This window comes from Podarcis muralis, chromosome 14, assembly GCF_964188315.1.
Source record: "Podarcis muralis chromosome 14, rPodMur119.hap1.1, whole genome shotgun sequence".
NCBI classification, from domain to species: Eukaryota; Metazoa; Chordata; class Lepidosauria; order Squamata; family Lacertidae; genus Podarcis; species Podarcis muralis.
The window spans coordinates 37,147,516-37,167,131 of NC_135668.1; the positions used below are offsets into that span (position 1 = coordinate 37,147,516).

A 19,616-nucleotide genomic window follows, 5' to 3' on the forward strand; every position below is an offset into this window, starting at 1 on the left:
CCACCCAATCTCTGCTTAAAAACCTCCAAGAAAGGTGAGTCCACAACCTACTGCAGGTGTCTGTTCCACTGTCCAACTGCTCTTACTATCAGAAAATTCAGGATCAGATGTTTTGCTCTCCTTGTTTCCCTGAGCATTTCATGGGGATCCCTTTTACTCTGGAAACTATGGTTTGTTTCAGATCCATACCATACATTTCTGTAGAAGTAGGGCCACAGCTTAGTGGTAGAGCAACTGCTTTGCGTGCAGAAGGCCCCAGGTTCAATCTTTAGTGTCTCCAGGTAGAGCTGGGACTCCTCCCTGAATTTCTGGACAGCCACTGCCAGTCAGTGCAGGCAACACTGAGCTAAATGGACCTGTTGCCTGACTCAGCGTAGGCAGCTTCCTATGTTTTCCTTATGCGCCATCCTGATCACTGACAGCTTTTGGTGGGGAATTGCTGGCGGCTCCCCACTTGCCCCTGTGTTTTGGCTGGTCTTTATTGTGGCAGGTCCTGCCCTGTGGAACTCCCTGCCTCTAGAGATTTGGCAGGAATTGTACCTGCTATCTCTCAGGTGTCATCTGAAAACTGTATTGCTTAGGCAGGCCTTCACAATACAATCGTTTTTCTTTTTAACCCGTCAGTATTTACTGAAGTTTTATTGACGTTTTTACTGTTGGTTTTTTTTAAACAGATACTTTTACTGGTTTTTTTATTATAATCTTGTATGTTGTAAACCACCATGATATATTTTTATGAAAGTGTGGATTACAGGTACTAATATATATATATAATTGAAAGTGCTCTTGTAGAAAAAGAAAAGTTTTTGTATATCGCTTAGGAATGTTTTGGTTTTTTTAATTAATTGGCTTAGAAATGCTTTTAAACAGACAAAGAAATAAAATTTCATTGCCTGTCAACAAGACCTTTTAGCTGCTTGTGTAAGACAAACATGCCATTTACTGTGCAATAGAATCAATTGACATAAATCCAGTACTAAAAATGGCAACATGGAGAAATCCTTGGCAGAATATGTTGGTCCCCAGGCCACTCAAAGCCACCCTAACAGTAAGATTTCAAAGGAGACAGATAGGTAGACAGACAAATAGAAGCCAACTGATAGCACTTCTGTTTGGTGAAGTGGGCTCTCTAGACCGCAAAAGCTTGTGCTGTAATAAATCTCCAAGGTGCTGCATGGAAGCTTGTGCCATCCTTAGTCTTTAAGATGCTACAAGTCACTCTGTTTTTTCTTCTGTTCATTTTTCTTTTGCAGAAAGAGGCTGTTGACGTGTCCAGAATAGAATATGGGCGTCAATGCCCTCTGCTGTCTAGAAGCAGAGATGCACATCCTGGATTACTGTCACCTGTGCTGTCTGAGATGCTGCTACAGCTTGATGCAGTTCATCAAGCCCAGGTTAAGGGGGGTGGAGCGGTGGGGAGAGAAGGGGAATGAAGCACGCCCCAAATTCAATTACAATCTTTTAAAATACTCACAAGGAGGTTTGACACATTTGGAAGCTTTTTGCTACCTGCGTTCACAAGTAGGGAGACCACTTTGCATTGAAGAGAAATGAGAAAACGCTTCATCAAAAAAGAGGATGCCAATTTGCAAGTGCATGTGTTGATTTCCCATATATGTACAGAGGCAACTTTAGGTACAATTACTATAGAGGCAATGTGTTAAGTTGTGGGTGAACATATCAGACGACACAGTGATTCTTCAAACAGCTCTTGTTTATTCACAGGCCAGAACAGAACTGAACTGAAGAGTTCAGTCAGCCTGCTTATATAGAGCTCCACTAGAATGCAACAGTAACCATTTTCTGTAACTATCCAATCATTGAATGTCACTTTCGATCCCTTATTTGCATATGTGGACCTGAACTATCTACAGTATCCCCCTGCTGGCCCAGGGTGAGAACTTCAGTACATAACACCATGTAACTAGAACAATACATCTTCCCATAGTGGGGACCCTATAGCCACCCACAAGACCACGGTGCCTATTCAGTCAATTGCCCAGGAGCTTGCAAATTCAAGATGCCTCCTGGCTCTCCCTTCGAGTGGTTCTTTTATCTTATTCATAGAGGATGCCTTCAAGTAGACCAGCAATCCTTTTCAGATCCTGGCTCACCCTTAATCAAAACATGCATTGCAGGATCCATTTCTCTCTTTTTTTGCCTTGTATGGTGTACTGACCCACCAGAGGGTTGTCCTCCGATTCCCCCTTCAAATAAAGTTACTGTCTTCTGTTAAGTAGGAGACGTGTCTTGTTACAGAGAGGAGGGGGGCAGGGGAAGTCCTGGTAAGATGTCCAGGCTGAAATGAAACCCTGGCAGAATGAATGCACGATAGTCTTGTAAGCCGCTAAAAGTATCCGTGCTAGTCACATAAAAGACAACGCTATAGATTGTGCGGGGGATTCATTAATTTGATTTATTGCAAATGGTTATTTCTGGATCTTTCTTAATACGTTTTATTGGACTTGCTGGTTCTGTAACTGGATTTGCAATTGCTTTTAGTCAAATACAATAAATGATTGATTGATTGTCTTATACAGGGACTTTCCTTCAAGTCGACAAGGTGCAACGAGGCCTTGTGTTCAAATCTCGGAGTGCACTGCCCTGCATGTTTAAAATGAACATTATTTATTGTACTCGGACCACGTTTGTATGAAGGTTAATCATAAAAAAAATATCTAAGCAGTGCACAAAACAGTCCTTTGGGAAGAAGGCCAGGATATAAATTTTAAAAATAAATACACAAAAATATAAATATAACATGTTCATATGAAAAATACCGACAAAAATCAAAAACATTGAAGATATAAACAAAACCAACGAGCTGGCGGCGAGTCCAGGCTCCGCTCAGAACCGAACTGCAGCAACCAGCGTGCACTGCGGGCTCCGGCTCGGCTCGGACTACAACCCCCAGAGTGCCTTTCGCGCTGGCGGTTGGAGGAGGAAAGCGAATAAGACGGCGGCCGCCTCCGCCTCCCCCTTCCCCCCCTTCCCATCGTGCCCTGCGCAGGCTGTAGCGAGTGAGAGGCCGCGCTAGGGTCGGTCTCCGCGGCCTGGGCTCGCGCCGTTGTTCCACTCCCCACCCCCACCCCGCCGCGCTCCCCTGGTTTCCAAGGAGACGCCACCCCCCTTTCCCCTCCGCCGCGCTCTCGGCTCACCTCGTAGCTGCCGCCGCCGCCGCCGCCGCCATGTCGGCCCAGGCCCAGATGCGGGCGCTGCTCGACCAGCTGATGGGCACGGCCCGGGACGGTGAGTAGGGGCGGGCGAGGCGGGGGCCTGCAGGAAGGAAGCGAGCGAGCGAGCGCCTCGGGCCTGGCGCGGACAGAGCCCTTGGGGGGCCCTGCAGTGGCGGGGCGCCGCCGTGGCTGAGGAGGCGACCCATCTCTCGCCGTCGCCGCCGCCGCCTCCGGTGTCCATCGGCGCGGCCTCGCCTCAGAGGCCCACCCACAGCAGGGCCTCGCTTCCCCTGCCGGCAAACTGAGGCTTTCCATCCCCTGAAAGAGGCAGCGGCTCTTTCTCTTCTTAATAAATCCATAAGGTTTGAGGGGTTCCGTTTCTGGGAGGCCAGGGATGAGTGAGCGCTTAGCATATGCTCAGAGGCGCTCTTGCCCGACCGCCCCCCCATCGCCTCGCGCGTTTTATTTCACACGTCCTTGGCTTGAGCCTTTGCGTTGTACCCTGCTAGGAAAAGCCCCTCCCTGCTCATATTTGTAAGAGAGGGGCTTTGGGATTATCCTAGGATTATATGATAAGGGGATAAGAAGGACGTTTTTGGCTGATGGGCATCTAAAATGAGGAGCAACTTTGAATTGCTTCTTTCAGATAGCCAGGATAGGTAAGTGGAGCTTCCAAGTCCAGCAGAAGTCTACCTCTTAATGCCAGAAGTGCTTGTGTCTGTTTGAGGGTGGGGTGAGGGCTCCCTGCCTTTGTGGCCTCCTTGTAGGTTTGCCAAGGGGCAGTTTGGAAACTGGATGTTTGAAGGAGTAGATAGAGCATTGGCCTGAGCCAATGTTACTGCTGAGCCATATGGAGAGTTTATAGCAAAAGACAGCTGGGTGCTAGCTGGCCGGAAGTCAAACCTGTCAGGCCAGTTTAAAGTTTGGCTGTGTGGCAAGTTGGCCAGTGTAGTGATTGTTGGTCATGGCAATGTGGGTGGTGAGAGTCACCAAGCACAGCGCTTGGACGAAGGTGCCTAAGCAGGGTAGCCGAGTCCCCAGCACCTGCATTATCATGCCTTCAAGGTGTGCCAGTCCAAATGCCCACCAAAGCTGGTGGCGTAGTTCTCGATGTAACATCTAATTCCTGGAAACCTCTGCTCAGTAGCCTAAAACACTGCTACAGATGGTATAAGGGAAACAATCAGGTGTTTTAGAGTAACTTAGGATCTAGTGTGTTCAGTACATTTCGAGGGCACTCTTGGAAAGCATTGGCAAGGAATACATATTACATTAAATCCCATAACTTGGACACTTAAAGCTGCCTGAAACATAAGGCTTTAAATGCCAGATTTGTTGGTTTTAGCTCTGTATCATGAGCTGAAAGCCTGACTTTTTCTGGTCTTATGTGGTGAGGCTTTTCTTTTGTAGACTCGCCTGTAGAGGTAATGCTTCGTGAATAAAAGCACGAAGGTAGGCCTGTTCTGTATGGAAACGGGACTTTAGTGCTAGCCCCAGGACATCCCTTTGAAAAGCTGTGCATTCCTGTCAAGGTTTGTATCTGCTTCCTTACTTGAATCGGCAACTATCTGGCACATTTGCAGAACTCTGCAGATAACTTTTTGCACTTTGTTTCGTAAATGAATAAGTGCTCGTTCTTTCTTTGTGTATTTGAGTTGCTTTTGAATTGCTTCCCATAATTTTATTTCATACAAACTGAACAATTGTGGCCCCTCTATTTTATTTATAAAGGTTCAGTGTATCTTTGCCTGCCTACATCAATCTGCAAGGGAGTTGCAGAAAAGCCTCATGTTCATCGAGCCGTGAGTCACAACCAATTTTTAAAGCTGTTATAACAAAAAAAGTGTTTGCTGCTTTTTTCACAAGTAACTTTAAAAGTGTAGCTTAGAAAAGAAAGGAAAAAAAGGGAAAAATACATTTTTAGTAGACACAACATTAATCCTGGATGCTTGCGAATCCTGATCTATAGTCATACACAGACTAGCTTTTAAAAAACAATTGTCACATACCATTACCACTTTGCCTTTACTTTTTATGTATCATTCCCCTGACTTCCTTACTGCAGGTGTGGGCAAGAAAACTTTTCCTTTAAAACTTTTCAACAGCGGGCATAAAAATTCTGCAGCTGAGGTCTTGAAGAAGGCAGATGGGTATAGTATATGTTGGAGCTCGCAGTGTGTATTAACTAACTTCCCTTTTTTCTTGTTGGTTTTGCTTGTTTTTAAGTGGCTCCCAAATGTAGAAATGTTTTCTGAGGGCGGGGAAGGGGAGGGGCAAAACAAATTATACTCTTCAGGTCAACACCAAAATACGTCTGGTGGCCCTGTGGCACCTCATTGCTTGTTAACAGTACAGGGCAGCAGCATTAACTGAAAAGACAGTGAATTAATAAATGGCTGCTTATTAAAATTCCCAGGTGTTGATCTGTTTTGTTCATGGTGTTCAGAGAGCACAGGTTTTGATATCTCCAGACCCTTCTCCATGCAGAAGAAAATTCTTTGTGGTCTGGATCCTTGGCTGACTCTACTGTCATTTTACATAGATGTCTGGCTACGGGCATTCTTGTGGTCAGCACCATTCTTAGTAAGTGGTGCATGTGACATTAAATGCTATACTTGCTTCGATTCTCAGCTGTGAAAGAAAAATGAATATTCTGCGACTTAATGGCTTTGTAGTTCTTCAAGCAGTTCTGGGGTTCGTGAAGTATTTTTATCTGCATAATGAGGCGAAATAGAAACTTTCCACAGTTTACCTTGCTTAGCATTTTAAATGTTTTTTTTTCATATTTATAATCAAACATGAATTTCAGGAGATGAAACGAGGCAAAGGGTGAAGTTCACAGATGAACGAGTCTGCAAGAGCCACCTTCTGGATTGTTGCCCTCATGATATTTTAGCAGGAACGGTAAGTACCCTTCCTGATGGTGCTACAGAATATATGGTTTAACAGTTAAATCCTGCGTGGAATCATTCTGTGTAGCTATGTGTACAAACTCAAAAAACCCAAGTGGTGTCAAGCTGGCAACCTCCCGTTTCTCTAATAATCAGGAACATATTATTTGGAGTACAATGGAATTCTGTGTGATGTTACTTAAACATTATGAAAAACTCTACATGCACACTTAAGTGTTCTGGTTATGAAATTGAGGTAGCTAAGTTGATCCCTTAATCTTATCTGTAATGGGCAGCAGTCAAGTAGTTACCTGGGCAGCAGAATTCAAATATATCCAGTCAGCTGATGTGAAAGGGGACATCATAAGGAAAAGCAGTAAGATGTTCTTAGTAATGTGTGTCCCTTTTATTTGTGACAATGTCATATAAAATGTGGATCAGCAAATAACTCAACCTTCTTTTATTTAACAAAAAATACACAGAACATTAATACATATAGCAGAATATAATTCAGCCTTGTATTTGAAATGGCAGAATTTTTGAATTGGCATGTTTCAGAAGTGCATAATTGGCCCACAATGGAGTACACCAAATGAATTTTAAATGGTTAAAAAGAATACAAAACCCTTTTAAATATGTATATTATTTTAAAGCTGTAGGGCTGTATCTAGTGTCATTCCTACTCAGAGTAGACCCGTTGAAATGAATGAACATGACACTCATTAATTGTGATGTATACTTTTAAGTAAAACTTAGTTGGATACAACCCATATATATTAATGTCATCTGACTCAAAATGAACATGTATAAGGTAGAGTTACTTTTTTCACTTTTCCAAACCTGGCTCATGCATTCCTATAAGCCTAATCATATTTTCACATGAATGTAAAGATCTCAGGTTGTTTTGTCTTCTTGTCCCCCTTCTCAACAGCGCATGGACCTTGGAGAGTGTACAAAAATTCATGATTTGGCACTAAGAGCAGATTATGAAATTGCAAGTAAAGAGAGGGACCTGTTCTTTGAGTTGGACGTAAGTGCTTTGTGTTTTTTTCCGGTAATGAAATGCTGGTATCAGATTGGGCAACAGTAAGTCTGATATTCCCGCTAATCTTGTGACATTTTCCTTTGTAAGCTTCCTGCAAAGGTTAGCAGAAGTTTTCTATACCGTTCACAAAACAGTGATTTCTGAACTATGTAGAGTTACAACGTGGTTGTCAGACAGAGACTTAGAACGTTGCACTCTAGATTTTAATGAGCAGTTTGTTACTAGACACAAAGTGTCTAGGGTTTCTCTTCAGAGCAAAGTTGTCATGCTGGGCACTGGCTCCAAATAATCCCAATTCAACAAGCCCATAAAACAATTGCTGGTTAATTTGCAGACTGCGTAGTGTTTATTTTTATAGGAATATAGATATTCCTATATTGTTGATTCAATTATTGTTGATAATGTCATGTGCTGCTGCCCTGCCCGAAACAGGTGCAGTCACTGAGGCCTGCACTCTGAGATCAGAGTGGAGCCCACTGGTCTCGTAATCAACACCACTGAGCTAAATCTAGCTTGTAGCTCTTTAAAGCAGTGTTTCCCAACCTTGGGTCTCCAGCTGTTTTTGGACTACTACTCCCATCATCACTAGCTAGCAAGACCAGCGGTCCAGGGTGATGGGAATTGTGGTCCGAAAACGGCTGGAAACCAAAGGTTGGGAAACACTGCTTTAAAGCAGCCTTTGCCAACCAGATGCCCTCCAGATGATCTGGACTACAGCTCCCATCAGTCCTATCCAGTACATGCTTAACTGAGCAGAGTTGCCCTATCCTCTTTCTTCTGAGGAATCCAGCTTAATATATCCTCTGCTGTACCTAAGAATTCTATTATAAGAGCAGCGTAAATAGTATTTCAGTTATTTTAAACTTCTATCTAAAAATGTCTTTGTTGCCATTTTGCCATTCTTGGTGTTTGTTATAGAAAACTAAACAAACTAGCATCTCTGCTAGGGTTTAATAATTTGATGTACCACAACAGCATTAGGATATTGCTTTGTGCTCTGAAGAAATGGGTTTTCTAAGCACACCTTTGCTTTATCCTGAAGAAACATCTCTTGTTCCCACCTCACCATCAGTTGCTTTCATCTGCCCTTTACTGTCACTATCAGTTTTGATCTGAAATACCAACCAGAGGATTGTGTTCATCTTGGGGCATCTCTTCCAACAGGGAAAAGCATATTGAAGTAACGTTCTATGCATACACCCTTCCTATATGTGTGTCAGCTTTGTTTGTTTGTACATCTGTAGGCAATGGACCACTTGGAATCCTTCATTGCTGAGTGTGACAGAAGAACTGAACTGGCAAAGAAACGACTTGCAGAAACACAGGAAGAGATCAGTGCTGAAGTGGCTGCAAAGGTACTTCAGTCGGGCAAAATCATGTGTGGCAGCCTCCTTTCTCAAAGGCTGTATCAGCAGTTGCCATCCTATCTTGTTACATGGGGCTTCCAGTCTCCTCTGATTTACTGGACCAATTCTATTCATACTTGCCCAGCTTCAGCAGTGCTGCATCCCCAGATGTTCCCAGACAGTTCAGTTGGCATCTATGTGAGAAGCTGGTCCTACCGTAAAGGTTAAATACATGTGCTCTTTAAGTTGGGTGCTCCTTAGTTCAAGCTGCCTTGAAGCTCAATGTCGAGGTGCGATATAAAACGTAATACAATTTCCCCAGCCTTATAAATAAGCCCGCAACACTTACCAGCATGTAATAAATAAATATTACTAGCCTGATGGGGGCTGGAAAAGGAGGATCAGAGAACTGCAGGAGCATCTGTATTTCTTTGCTGCAGAGGAGGAAGTGGAGGCTGCTGTCCTTTAGCAGCTGCCTTGGTTTCTTTGCTGGGCTTTGTTCTGTCCCTCCCCCACCAGCCCTTAGGTTTTTTTAACTGCCCTTCACTGTAAGATCCCAGGGTGGGTTACATCAATTTAAAACACAGTATTATAAACATTTTAAAACATTGGCATCACAAGGATGGAGTGGGTCTTGAAAATTCAAAGGTCAGAGTAAAGAAGGCTGGTGCTGCAATGATATTGCAATCACAAATTCACTATCAGCTCCTGGGATAGAGTTAGCTTACCTTAAAAGATTACTTGGATGAGGCATTTGCCTTCCAAGTACGTTATAAATTAATAAACAATTAAATAAGCGGTTCATTTTTGTTTCAGTATGTGTTCTGCTTTTCTACCAAAAGGCGCTCAAGGTAGCTTGAAATGCATTGCAAAGCCAAAGGAAACAGGCTTCAAGTTAGTATACAGCATTAGAAGGGAATACCCCATTTTCCCTTGAGTCTTTCACACAAGAACTTTTCCCTTAGACCAGTGATGGCCAAACCTGGCCCTCCAACTGTTTTGGGACTACAGCTCCCATCATCCCTAGCTAACAGGACCAGTAATCAGGGATGATGGGAATTGTAGTCCCCAAACAGCTGGAGGGGCCATTAAATTCCTTGTGTGCCCAGACCAAAGTCAGATGCCAAAGATGCAATCTATTCCCTTGATCACTAAACACCATCTCTCCTCTCCAGGCAGAAAAGGTGCATGAACTAAATGAAGACATTGGCAAACTTCTGGCTAAAGCCGAGCAGCTGGGGGCTGAAGGGAATGTGGATGAATCTCAGAAGATACTGATGGAAGTCGAGAAAGTCCGAGCAAAAAAGAAAGAAGCAGAGGTTTGCTTCCCTCTCTCCATATTGATTATGTTCTGTACAAAAGTTATAATTTGTTTATTTAGTCTGCTTTAGTTGCAAAAATGCACCATACTAAAGCAAAATATGGAGTTGTCTCAAAGCAAAACTAGGTGAGGAAATACTGATGACTAATTACTGTCTTCCTTGCTTGAAATGACAGCTTCTGAGTATTTCCAAACATTTCCCCATGACTTCGTATGGAAATCCTTCTATGTAAAGGTGCGTTAGCATCCTAACACAATATGTGCAGGATTAACTGATAGTGGCTACTATTTCTAGTATATTGGGGTAAGTAAAAAAGTAAAGGTAATGGACCCCTGACAGTTAGGTCTAGTCGCGAACGACTGGGGTTGCGGCGTTCATCTCGCTTTACTGGCTGAGGGAGCAGACGTTTGTCCACAGACAGTTTTTCCGGGTCATGTGGCCAGCATGACTAAGCCGCTTCTGGTGAAACCAGAGCAGCACACAGAAACGCCATTTACTTTCCCGCTGGAGCCGTACCTATTCATCTGCTTTCACTTTGACGTGCTTTCGAACTGCTAGGTTGAAAGGAGCTGGGACTGAGCAACGGGGGCTCACCCCTTCATGGGGATTCAAACCTCCGACCTTCCAATCGGCAAGCCCTAGGCTCAGTGGTTTAGACAATGCACCACCTGCGTCCCTAGGGTAGGAGTACAGTGTTAATAAGCTGGGAGAAATTGTTTAGGGTGTAGAGATGAAAGCATAAGAGATAAACACTATGGAAGTATTGATACTCAGCTGTCTGATCTTCCATAGGAGGAATACCGCAATTCTATGCCTGCATCCAGTTTCCAGCAACAGAAGCTGCGTGTCTGTGAGGTCTGTTCTGCATACCTTGGTCTCCATGATAACGATCGCCGACTTGCTGATCACTTTGGAGGCAAATTGCACTTGGGCTTCATTCAGATTCGTGAGAAGCTGGACCAGTTGCGGGTGAGAACTCTGGTGTGGGGCAGCTGCTTTGGATGCAGAAGGCCACAGTTCAATCTCTGCTGTACAGATGCCCTGAGGGGGGATTGTAGCCCTGCTTCATGGCTCCTGTGAAATGTGGTTACATGAGCAAGATGCTCTCGGAGCATTGTCCATCTCCTGCTCAAGCCATTGGAGAACCATCCTGGTAGAGGATGAATTAACTTGTGTTTTTTTGTCAGACTTGTGTTGTAGCACGCAGCCGCGTTTAACAAGGTTTGCTATCTTTATCATAGAAAACTGTGGCAGAGAAACAGGAGAAGAGGAATCAGGACCGGTTGAGACGGAGAGAAGAAAGAGAGCGAGAGGAGAGAACGGGTCAACGGTGAGTGAACTCTAGGAAGTATTTTCAGTGGAAGGTTGTGGCGCTGTGGCTTAAGGGTGCTTGTGCTGCTGTGTGAAGTTCTCAAAGAAATGGTGTGGCAAAGAGCAGGCATTAGTCACACTTGAATTGTGGGCAGTGCATGGCACATCAGGGCCATATATTCTGGTTGCTTCCCCTCAAGTCAGGAGAAAATGTCAGGTGTGGGCTTTGGAAGGGGACAGAGAGGGAGAAATGGGCATGTTGCTGCTTGGGGAAAACTAGCAGGCCCTGCAGGCAAGCAGCAAATGACACAACTGTCCGAACAGCTAGGGTTTTTGCCCTGAAAAAGGTGATTAAACCTGCCTTGCTTTATCAAATAGCCACCCTATGTAATTGTTTTATAGCCGTTTTTCTGATTCAGCTTTAACATATTTATCATCCATGGCCTTTAAGTCCTAATGTTTAGAATTCTTTTCCTAAGTGTTATTTTGCTCTAAAAGAATATGTGTCCATTTGAAAGACTCCCACAACTCTGTCAATCATTAACTTACCTGAAACAAATGTTGCTTTTTGCTAGGTCTGGATCCAGAAACAGAGATCGCAGAAGGTGAGTGTTTTAAGTTGGTATTGATGGTTCTTCATTCTGAGTAAGGTGACTGGCATTCCTTTGCAGTTCTTTCTCTTTCTGCCATTCTGTTTGAGCATTGGACCAGAGGAGGAAGAACCCTGGTGCCTTTTCCAGTTTGTAGCAATTGCTTGCTTGACCAATCCCTACTGTGGTGTCAAGGAAGTGTATTTAGGGTGGGTAAACCACAATTATTTGAAAGGTTTAAAATATTGGATTGCTCCATTTGATAGAGACTTGCCTTTGCAAAGTCCTTGCAGCATTTTCAGTACATACTTAAAGGCCTCTTCATGCATCCATTCTTCCTGTATGGATGTTAGGTTGCCAGTCTCAAGAGGGTGGTCTCATGTTGAGGCAAAGCCATTTAGACTGAGAGAAAGCCAACCCCTACAATGGTAGGAAACCATTGTAGCTGCTGAGACCCTGGGAGAACATGCTCTTTGTGGCTGAGAGTAAAAGTGGAAGAATGACTGATACATCTTTGCCGAGAATTGCCTTGAATATACTGTAGCTGTTCAGGACACAAAACACCACCTTCTTCTCCACATTGTCACATCTGAAATGGAAGCTTTGCATCTTCCTCAACCAGGAAGTGCCCAGGCTCTTGGGGAAGAAGTGTATAATCTGGGCAGAGGTGATGTAAGGGCTTCCTTTTCAGCATGGTGCTGTGGAGGAACTGGAAACTGAAGGAGTACTAAATGTGCAGAAGAGGAAGAAACTGTTCCTGTTCTGCAGTAATGAAATATAAAAGAGCTCAACCTAATCCAAGTAGTAGCTTGCTTGAACTAAATGCACAAAGGATTAATCCACATGTATTAAGTCATCGAGATGTTATAGGACAGTGAGTGAAATGAAAGTACTGAATGTTATTGTGTTAGGAAGCATACAAGGTCCTAAAATTACTGGAATTAATGCTTAATCAGTGAGTCACTCTTATATAGAAGCATTTTAGCTGTTTATTAATCTTAAATGTGATTGGCAAATCAGACATTGCTAAATGTTCTGGACAGCATAAGGGGTTGAGGAAGCCTGTTCAAAATATTTTTATGCAAATCTGAAGCTATTGGTGTTCTGCAAGGTATGTCTTTTTCATTTATGCATTAAGACAAGCATGTTTTTATGTAGGATGCTGCAGTCCTACAATACTGGTCAGACTTAACAGTATTAGCCCAGGTTCAGTTTCTTCCCTCCTGGTCATTGAACTCATTGGGTGGCATTGAGCAAGTCACTTTCTCAGCCATAACCTACCTAACAGGGTTCTTGTGAGTATAAAATGGAGGAAGAACCCTGAATGTAATAAAAACTTGAAATTGAATTTCTTTGCAAATGCAGCAGTGGGGAAGTCCAGCAGCTGTTCATGTCAAATTCTCTATATCTCTGGGTTTTATACTGCTTGTTCCTGGTTCTTGCAGGTCTCGCTCTCGAGAGCGGAGGCGAAGACGTTCGAGGTCCATTTCCCGTGAGAAGCGAAAGTCCCGCTCCAAGTCCCGGGAACGAGAGAGGCACAGGCGCCATCGCAGCCGTTCTGGCAGCCATAGCCGAGGCCACCGGCGGGGATCCAGAGACAGGAGTTCAAAACACAAGTAGGCTTGGTTTTTGCAACCTCTTGGGGAAAGACTTTTTGACTTGTAGTTTAGCCATGAGAAACGAGTTCCGCTGACTATTGGAGAAACAGTGAGAAAATAGGGATTGGTTCAAACTCCTTCCCAAGGCTGCCATGGGGTGGGGTTGAAGAGAGCTGGTTCACGTGATACAATTAAGCAGGGAATGAAGTTGAAGGCATGTGCTGCTTTCTCCCATTGTCATCCTAGAAGGTAGGATGTGTAGATGTTGTCCATGAGCTCCAAAAGCCATTTGGAACTCACTGGATTTCTTGTGGACTAGACCTGTACATCACCAGAGAAGGCTTCCCTACTTCTTTGCAACACTTGCATCTGCTCAAAAGCATGCTCGTTCCTCTGTAAGTAGCAGAGAGAATTCTCTCAGACCCAGAATGTTTGTTTGGAATGGTAAGATCTACTGGATTTGAGACAGGCACATACATTTCTACTTGAGAGAGGCCCAAATCGCTAGCGCTGCTCTCTCAGGTGCTGTGTAGGTTTTGGTGGCCCGGCACACTGTGCTTTAATTGCTTTGAGGGTAAACAATAACCCAGGATTACTATTAGGGAGGTAGGCTTGATGTGAACAGGGGCAGTAACATGCTGGATGGCCAGAAGTGCTCCCAGATTGGCTATAAATGCTTCAGAATTGCTCCACCACATGGTTAACTAGATTCTACTTCTTTAAAAATACTGTAGTTCTGATCCTGGGAGAAGCTTAACAGGAAGCACTTCAGTTCAGATCTACTGCATGCAAGCATGTTAACCAAGTGGCCTCCTGATGTACAGCTGTGCCTAGTAACTTCCAGCTACTGGTAATCCGTAGCAGTATTGCAGGTAGCCTGGGGAAACCTAGTCTCTGTTCACCATTTCCACTGGATTGATGTCAACAATAGATGAGCAAGTGAGAAATGAAGAGCATTTACAGTTCTCTTCTCTATGAAGGGAAATGAGTATTGGAATGTAGGTTTGCTAGAAATGGGGTATGTGGAAATTATTGACTCATGGTTGAGATACTAAATTCATTTTTTAAATCTGTCTTGAACATGAACAATAAAGAAAAGAAGTTTGGACAATTAGGAAATGAGGAAGACCCTGTAATTACTATTGCTAAAGAGCAGGTAAGGGAATGCTTCAGAAAACCCAAATGTACAATAGCCCATCTCAAAGTGTTCCCTTGGCGGGGAGGAACTGTATCAGTCATGTTTTCTGGAACAGTTAAAAATTAAAAATGAGAAGGCACAAGAAGTCTCAAAAGAAAATGAAGTGTTTTATTTCTTCCAAAATAGAAATCATACTTTGATATGTTGCCATCCCTAAAAAAGTCAGCATTTCAACAGTAGATACTGAAGCTTCAAGAACATGCAAAATGATACATAAGAGACTGTGTTGGGTAAAGAGTTGAATAATTTGCGGATGTTTGGGCTATTCCCATCTTCTGCTTTTGCATTGTTTATCATTTAGATGCCAACAGTTCAACTACTCTTAAGTTGTTTTGAGTTGCTGTGGCAAACAGGTGACTAATAAATTTAATTAATAAATAATAAGCCTTATAGTGTTTTGATGTAGCATAGAATAAAAATAAAAGCATTGTAGGAGAACTGATATTGACACCCCCCCCCCAATTCTGTTGACCAAGTCCACTCTAGAGAAACTCCCTGTAAAATAAAGCTGTTTGTGTTTGAGTTGCTGATTGTCTTTCTCAGCTTGGTAGAAGCTTAGAGCCTAATTTGTTGCTATCCTTAGTTGGTTTTTGGTATAAAGACTGAATGCTTGTGCTTCTTATCTGACAAAGTTGGCATCCACATTGCAGCTTTGAATTTTTATATCCCGCTGTGTGTATGCAGCCCCCCCCCCCCCTTTTAGCTGATCACTTTTGTCACGCTTAGCATTTGTGTAGTTATGGTAGTCCCTATCCCAGGGTAACAATTTTAATTTATTTCATACATTTATGTCCTGCAATTCTTCCAGTGAGACAGGAGGTGCTTTTAAGGTGCACAGTGACCCTATGAGGTGCAGTAAATTAGGCATGACAAATAGAGAGTGAGAGTGTATGCACATATTCATATGTTGGGTGGGACTCCCCCTGTAGGATGGGGTGCCAAGATCACCTTCACAGGTCACTGTCAGAGACAGTATGTCTCTGAACGCCAGTTGCTTGGAAATACAAGTGAGGAAAGGTGGCTGTTGTGCTCAGGTCTTGCTAGTGGGCTTCCCATAAGCATCTGATTGGCCATTGTGAGAACAACGTGCTGGAGTTGATGGGCCACTGGCCTCATTCAGCCTCAGGGTTCTTAACTTCATTTCTAAGCCCACCGCTGTACAAGAGTGGCTCTCTGTTACGATTCCTGTTTTCACAGATGGTGACTGTAGCAATCTGGGCTGGCATCAGGGGCCAGTATCACTGGGCACTTGCTGAGTCTCACACCATAAAGAGAGCTGCTAATTAAAGGGCTGGCAATATGTCACCTCCCCGCTTTCACATCAAATCTGATAGCGATGGGCATTGTGTCAGGTTTGTTGGTTGGTTGGATCAATCAATCAATCAATCAATCAATCAATCAATCAATCTCTATTCCACTGTTCCTCCCAGAGAAGCCCAAGACAGCAAAGCAGAAAAAAACATAAATTTAAAATAAAACACCCTCACAGCTGAACAAGTCATACTTGTAAAGCACTTGTGTAAACTGGGATTTGGTAGGAGGGAGGGGGAAACAGGAAACAGGCCAAATGACTTAACCCTGCATTGTGCTGGCTTCAGGGTGTATGGCACAGTTGAAGGAAGGAAATATCTAGGTATAGGATGAACTGTGGGATAAAACAGGAGTAGATATGTGTGAGAGATGTATAAAAAGCAAGTTGTGAAAAGAAGTTGGTTACTAGCCAAGAGGGAAGCAGGGGAACTCCCTAAAGCACAAAGAAGAGATTTGTGACAGTGTAGAAGCATAGGAAAGAGCCTTGTTTAGTATTGATGTCATTGTTGAATTTCTAGGTTTGATTGAACAGAAAAATAACTGAACAAAATTCATTTTATTGCAAACTTGTATTGTTTACTTTTCTGGTCCTGGGCAGATGGGCTCAGCAGTCATTGCACTGAGTTTATTCCTCTATGTTGCTAAGCCTGGAATTTGATTGACTAATCTCATCCTAGAGTGAGCCATTGTGGTCCATTCCCTAGATCCGGGGCATGGAACCTTTTTGGCTTATCAGAATATAACCTTGTGGGCCAAATTTAAGAGGCAGGTGAGGTTGCACACCTGTCAGTCACCTGACATCACAGGTTGCCCAGTGCTTTGAAGTCTCAAAGCCGGGAGCTCAAAGCACCATGTGCATCCCAGTCATCTGGTACATTTAGAGTTCCCTGCAGGGAGCTTCATAGCACACCTGATCCAGCAGGCTTCAGCTCTATTGCACATTCTCCACAGTCCATTTGAAAATAATCAGGGATCCTGGCAGACCACTTAAGAAACATCATTTTTTCTTTTAGAAATCAAAGCATATGCATAATTTGTCTTTTTCTAACCATAGTCCTGTGTCTTTCAAATGGGGTGGGCATGCTGCTTCTGTGAGTGATGTTGATTGGAGAGCTTGTCAGCTTTTTCCTCAGGTCAGCATTCGTCCTGTGTTTGGACTTAAGAGTAGACAGGCCATTCAGGACCCTTCTTCAATGGATTAATTTTTTTTTGGGGGGGGGGGGGGAGATGAGTTGATTGCACCAGCACCATATTATGAAAATATTGGCCCTTGGCCTGTTTGACAGTCTAGTCTTGATCAAAATAGCATTGCTTCTCATTTTTTGTTTCCAGCAAAAAGGGCTGTGCACAGATATCTATAGCTCAGTTGGTAGAGCATGAGACTGGTTAATCTCAGGGTTGTGGATTTGGACCCCACATTGGGCAAAAGATCCCTGTAGCTGCAGTGGGTTGGACTTGGAGACTCTTGTGGTCCCGTCCCACTCTACAGTTCTGCAATATTGTTAACTGTTCTATAGTCTTTCCATGGGCAACCTGATTGCAGCTTGTAGATTTCAGCTTATGAACCTCTGCATCTAGTGCTTGACCTTGACTCTGGATTTAGGTAGTACCTCACCCTGTGCTTAATGTCTACCAACCCTGGAGGGTTGCTCTTCCCGCCCATCTGGGCTGTCTTTCTGCCCATGGTCCAGAAAGGAGAATTGGTAGGCTAAGTCCACAGTTCCCTTTTCTGGTCTGAAATGTTTTCACAGACACGCACACACTTTCCATTCTAGAGCCCTACAGTATGCTCTGGTTTGCTCTCCAGATCCTCTAGAGATCGGTCTTCAAGGGAGAAATCACGGGAAAGAGACAAGAAAGAGAAGAGCTCTTCTGAACGGCGACACGAAAGCACGAATGGCAAATCTCACCCTAAGAGATCTGAAGAGAGGGAAGCCGGCGAGATCTGAACTCCGGCCGCGATCTGTATTGTACTGTATATATAGTCTTGAGAAATGTTCTACACAGCCCAAATTTTTCTCATTTATATTAACTGAATACAGCACATTTTTTGTAGTTCTGAATTTCTATTGTTTCTGCAGGTAGCAAAGCCAGTAGTGTGACAGTTTCCTATACTGTTGACTTGAGACTTTTGTCTTTTAATTGAAAGAAACAAACTCAGTCGCTGGTCTTCAGTGCAGTTTAGCGACTTAAGCAGAATGCAGCAGAAGCAGGCAGAAGATGTGGGGGTGGCGGGATCATAACGTGCTGTAAAAACTCATGCTCCACCTGCCTATTGTTAAAACATCACTTGCCTTTCTATTGCAGACTTGAGTTCATAACATACTAAAGAACCTCAGCAGCGCTGGTACTCCCCCCCCCCCTTTTCTAAATATGGCAGGTTCATGTAATGTTTCTGATATCGAAGACTTTGCTAAATATGAACAAGCCAGATTGGTCAAAAGTATCCTACACCACAGCCTAGCTTAATAAAGTTGTTTTGGGACAGCTGTACAACATGGCACAATATCTCTTCTTCTTTTTTGTTGTAGTAGTTGTATTTAGAGCTTGGTGAAAGTAGCACAGCATTTAAAATTTAAATGGATGTTAATTGGATTATTTTGTCAAGTTATGCAACTCATCAGTGTGAATTTTGCACTTTGGGACTTCATTTTTCTGTGTCTGCTTCCTAATTTCCAGGTTGCCAGTATAATGTTGTTCCCTGATGGAGAGGTCCTGGTGTAAGTGGGATGGGATTCCTCACACATTAGAGCAATTCCATTAAGAGCAGTGTTCACAATAACACAGAATGACACTACCAATTTGGCATATGAGGACCTGGCATGGGGAGCTCTGTCGTGGGACAAACAAACAACTCCCACATCTAGATTGATTTTGCAGTTACAGAGGGGTGGGGTGGGGGAGCAAGATGCACTATTCTTGTTGGCGGCACTTAAGCAGATTTGCAATGCTGTCAAGACTGCATTTGCGGTGACAACCTGAAACACAACTGGTAGGGGTGTGTCAAAGAGGTAGAGGGGCATAATCATAGTCATGTACTTCAGGTTCTTTTAATAACTGCTGATGGCAGCAGAAAACAGTCACGGTGCTGCTGCAGACAGTGGTGTCCAGGGTACTAGGAGTTTTTGACTTTTTATTTGTATAATTATCTAGTAGCTTACTGACCAATTCCTGTGTGCCTCTTCTTCCCTCCAACTTCTTTTTTTCCCTTTTTTTGTGCTGCAGAATTGTGTTCATCAGTGCATGTTTAATCAAGTTTCTTTTCCGTTTTATTCTCACTGCTGAATTCTACCTCCCCCCCCCCCCGCCCCAAGAGGAGTGGTTGAGTGTGTGTTCTCTCAGCCTTTTGTGTCTTTGTGAGTGACTACCAGGAGAACTAATGAGCCAGCAGAAGGAGCAGATGTGTTTCCTTTGGGGGAATCGGATTCAGACCTACAGTTGCCCATTGGGACAGGTAATATCTGGGCATGCTCAGACCTAGAATGTGTTGCCCTCTGGAAAGTCAGAGGACGCAGTGAGAAGCCAGCAAGGCATATCGTATTGAGTGTATAAAATATTAGGAATTCATCCCTCTGTGGGGTTTTTATGTTTAGTATGAGCAGTTTGATCCTTAACAGCACCTTTGTTTGCCTTTGAGGGATATTGGTCTAAGTAACAAAGATGTAAGTAAAACGCTCTTCTCTTGCCAGTCTTATTCACATTAAAAGCTTATCTTTGTGGCTCGGAGTGAACCGTCTGTTTTGCTGTAACCCTTAATGCTTGAAATTTCCATGAGCAACTCAGCCCTGTCTCTACTGTCAAGCAACCGAAGAGAATGGAGTAAGTTTA

The 19,616-nt window shown here is 43.6% G+C and overlaps 2 protein-coding genes across 10 annotated transcripts in view; one reads left to right on the plus strand and one right to left on the minus strand.

Moving 5' to 3' along the window:
- Positions 1 to 19,616, minus strand: part of LOC114584889 (nucleoside diphosphate kinase A-like) — a 113,828-nt gene that overhangs the window by 85,339 nt on the left and 8,873 nt on the right. The window lies entirely within an intron of this gene.
- On the plus strand, positions 2,992 to 19,507 carry LUC7L (LUC7 like). Of its 9 annotated transcripts, none has more exons than XM_077918413.1 (11): positions 2,993 to 3,249; positions 5,242 to 5,326; positions 5,986 to 6,080; positions 6,999 to 7,097; positions 8,357 to 8,467; positions 9,634 to 9,777; positions 10,573 to 10,749; positions 11,022 to 11,110; positions 11,667 to 11,696; positions 13,127 to 13,297; positions 17,564 to 19,507. In XM_077918413.1, the coding sequence occupies exons 2-11, from the start codon at positions 5,323 to 5,325 to the stop codon at positions 17,871 to 17,873; spliced, it is 1,230 nt and encodes a 409-aa protein (XP_077774539.1). In that variant the 5' UTR covers positions 2,993 to 3,249; positions 5,242 to 5,322; the 3' UTR covers positions 17,874 to 19,507. The 9 variants fall into 9 exon arrangements, with proteins under 9 accessions (XP_077774535.1, XP_077774539.1, XP_028562879.1 ...); XM_077918416.1 differs by lacking the exon at positions 5,242 to 5,326 and adding an exon at positions 4,908 to 4,978 and having other exon boundaries at positions 3,050 to 3,249; XM_077918411.1 differs by having other exon boundaries at positions 3,173 to 3,249; positions 4,908 to 5,326.

What these genes read in the sequence shown, in the direction of transcription:
- LUC7L (XM_077918409.1), top strand. Translation starts at nt 3,189, where the DNA reads ATGTCGGCCCAGGCCCAGATGCGGGCGCTGCTCGACCAGCTGATGGGC. An exon ending in GTGCTGAAGTGGCTGCAAAG is followed by an intron (nt 8,468 to 9,633) that starts GTACTTCAGTCG and finishes TCTCCTCTCCAG; the next exon opens with GCAGAAAAGGTGCATGAACT. An exon ending in CAAAAAAGAAAGAAGCAGAG is followed by an intron (nt 9,778 to 10,572) that starts GTTTGCTTCCCT and finishes GATCTTCCATAG; the next exon opens with GAGGAATACCGCAATTCTAT.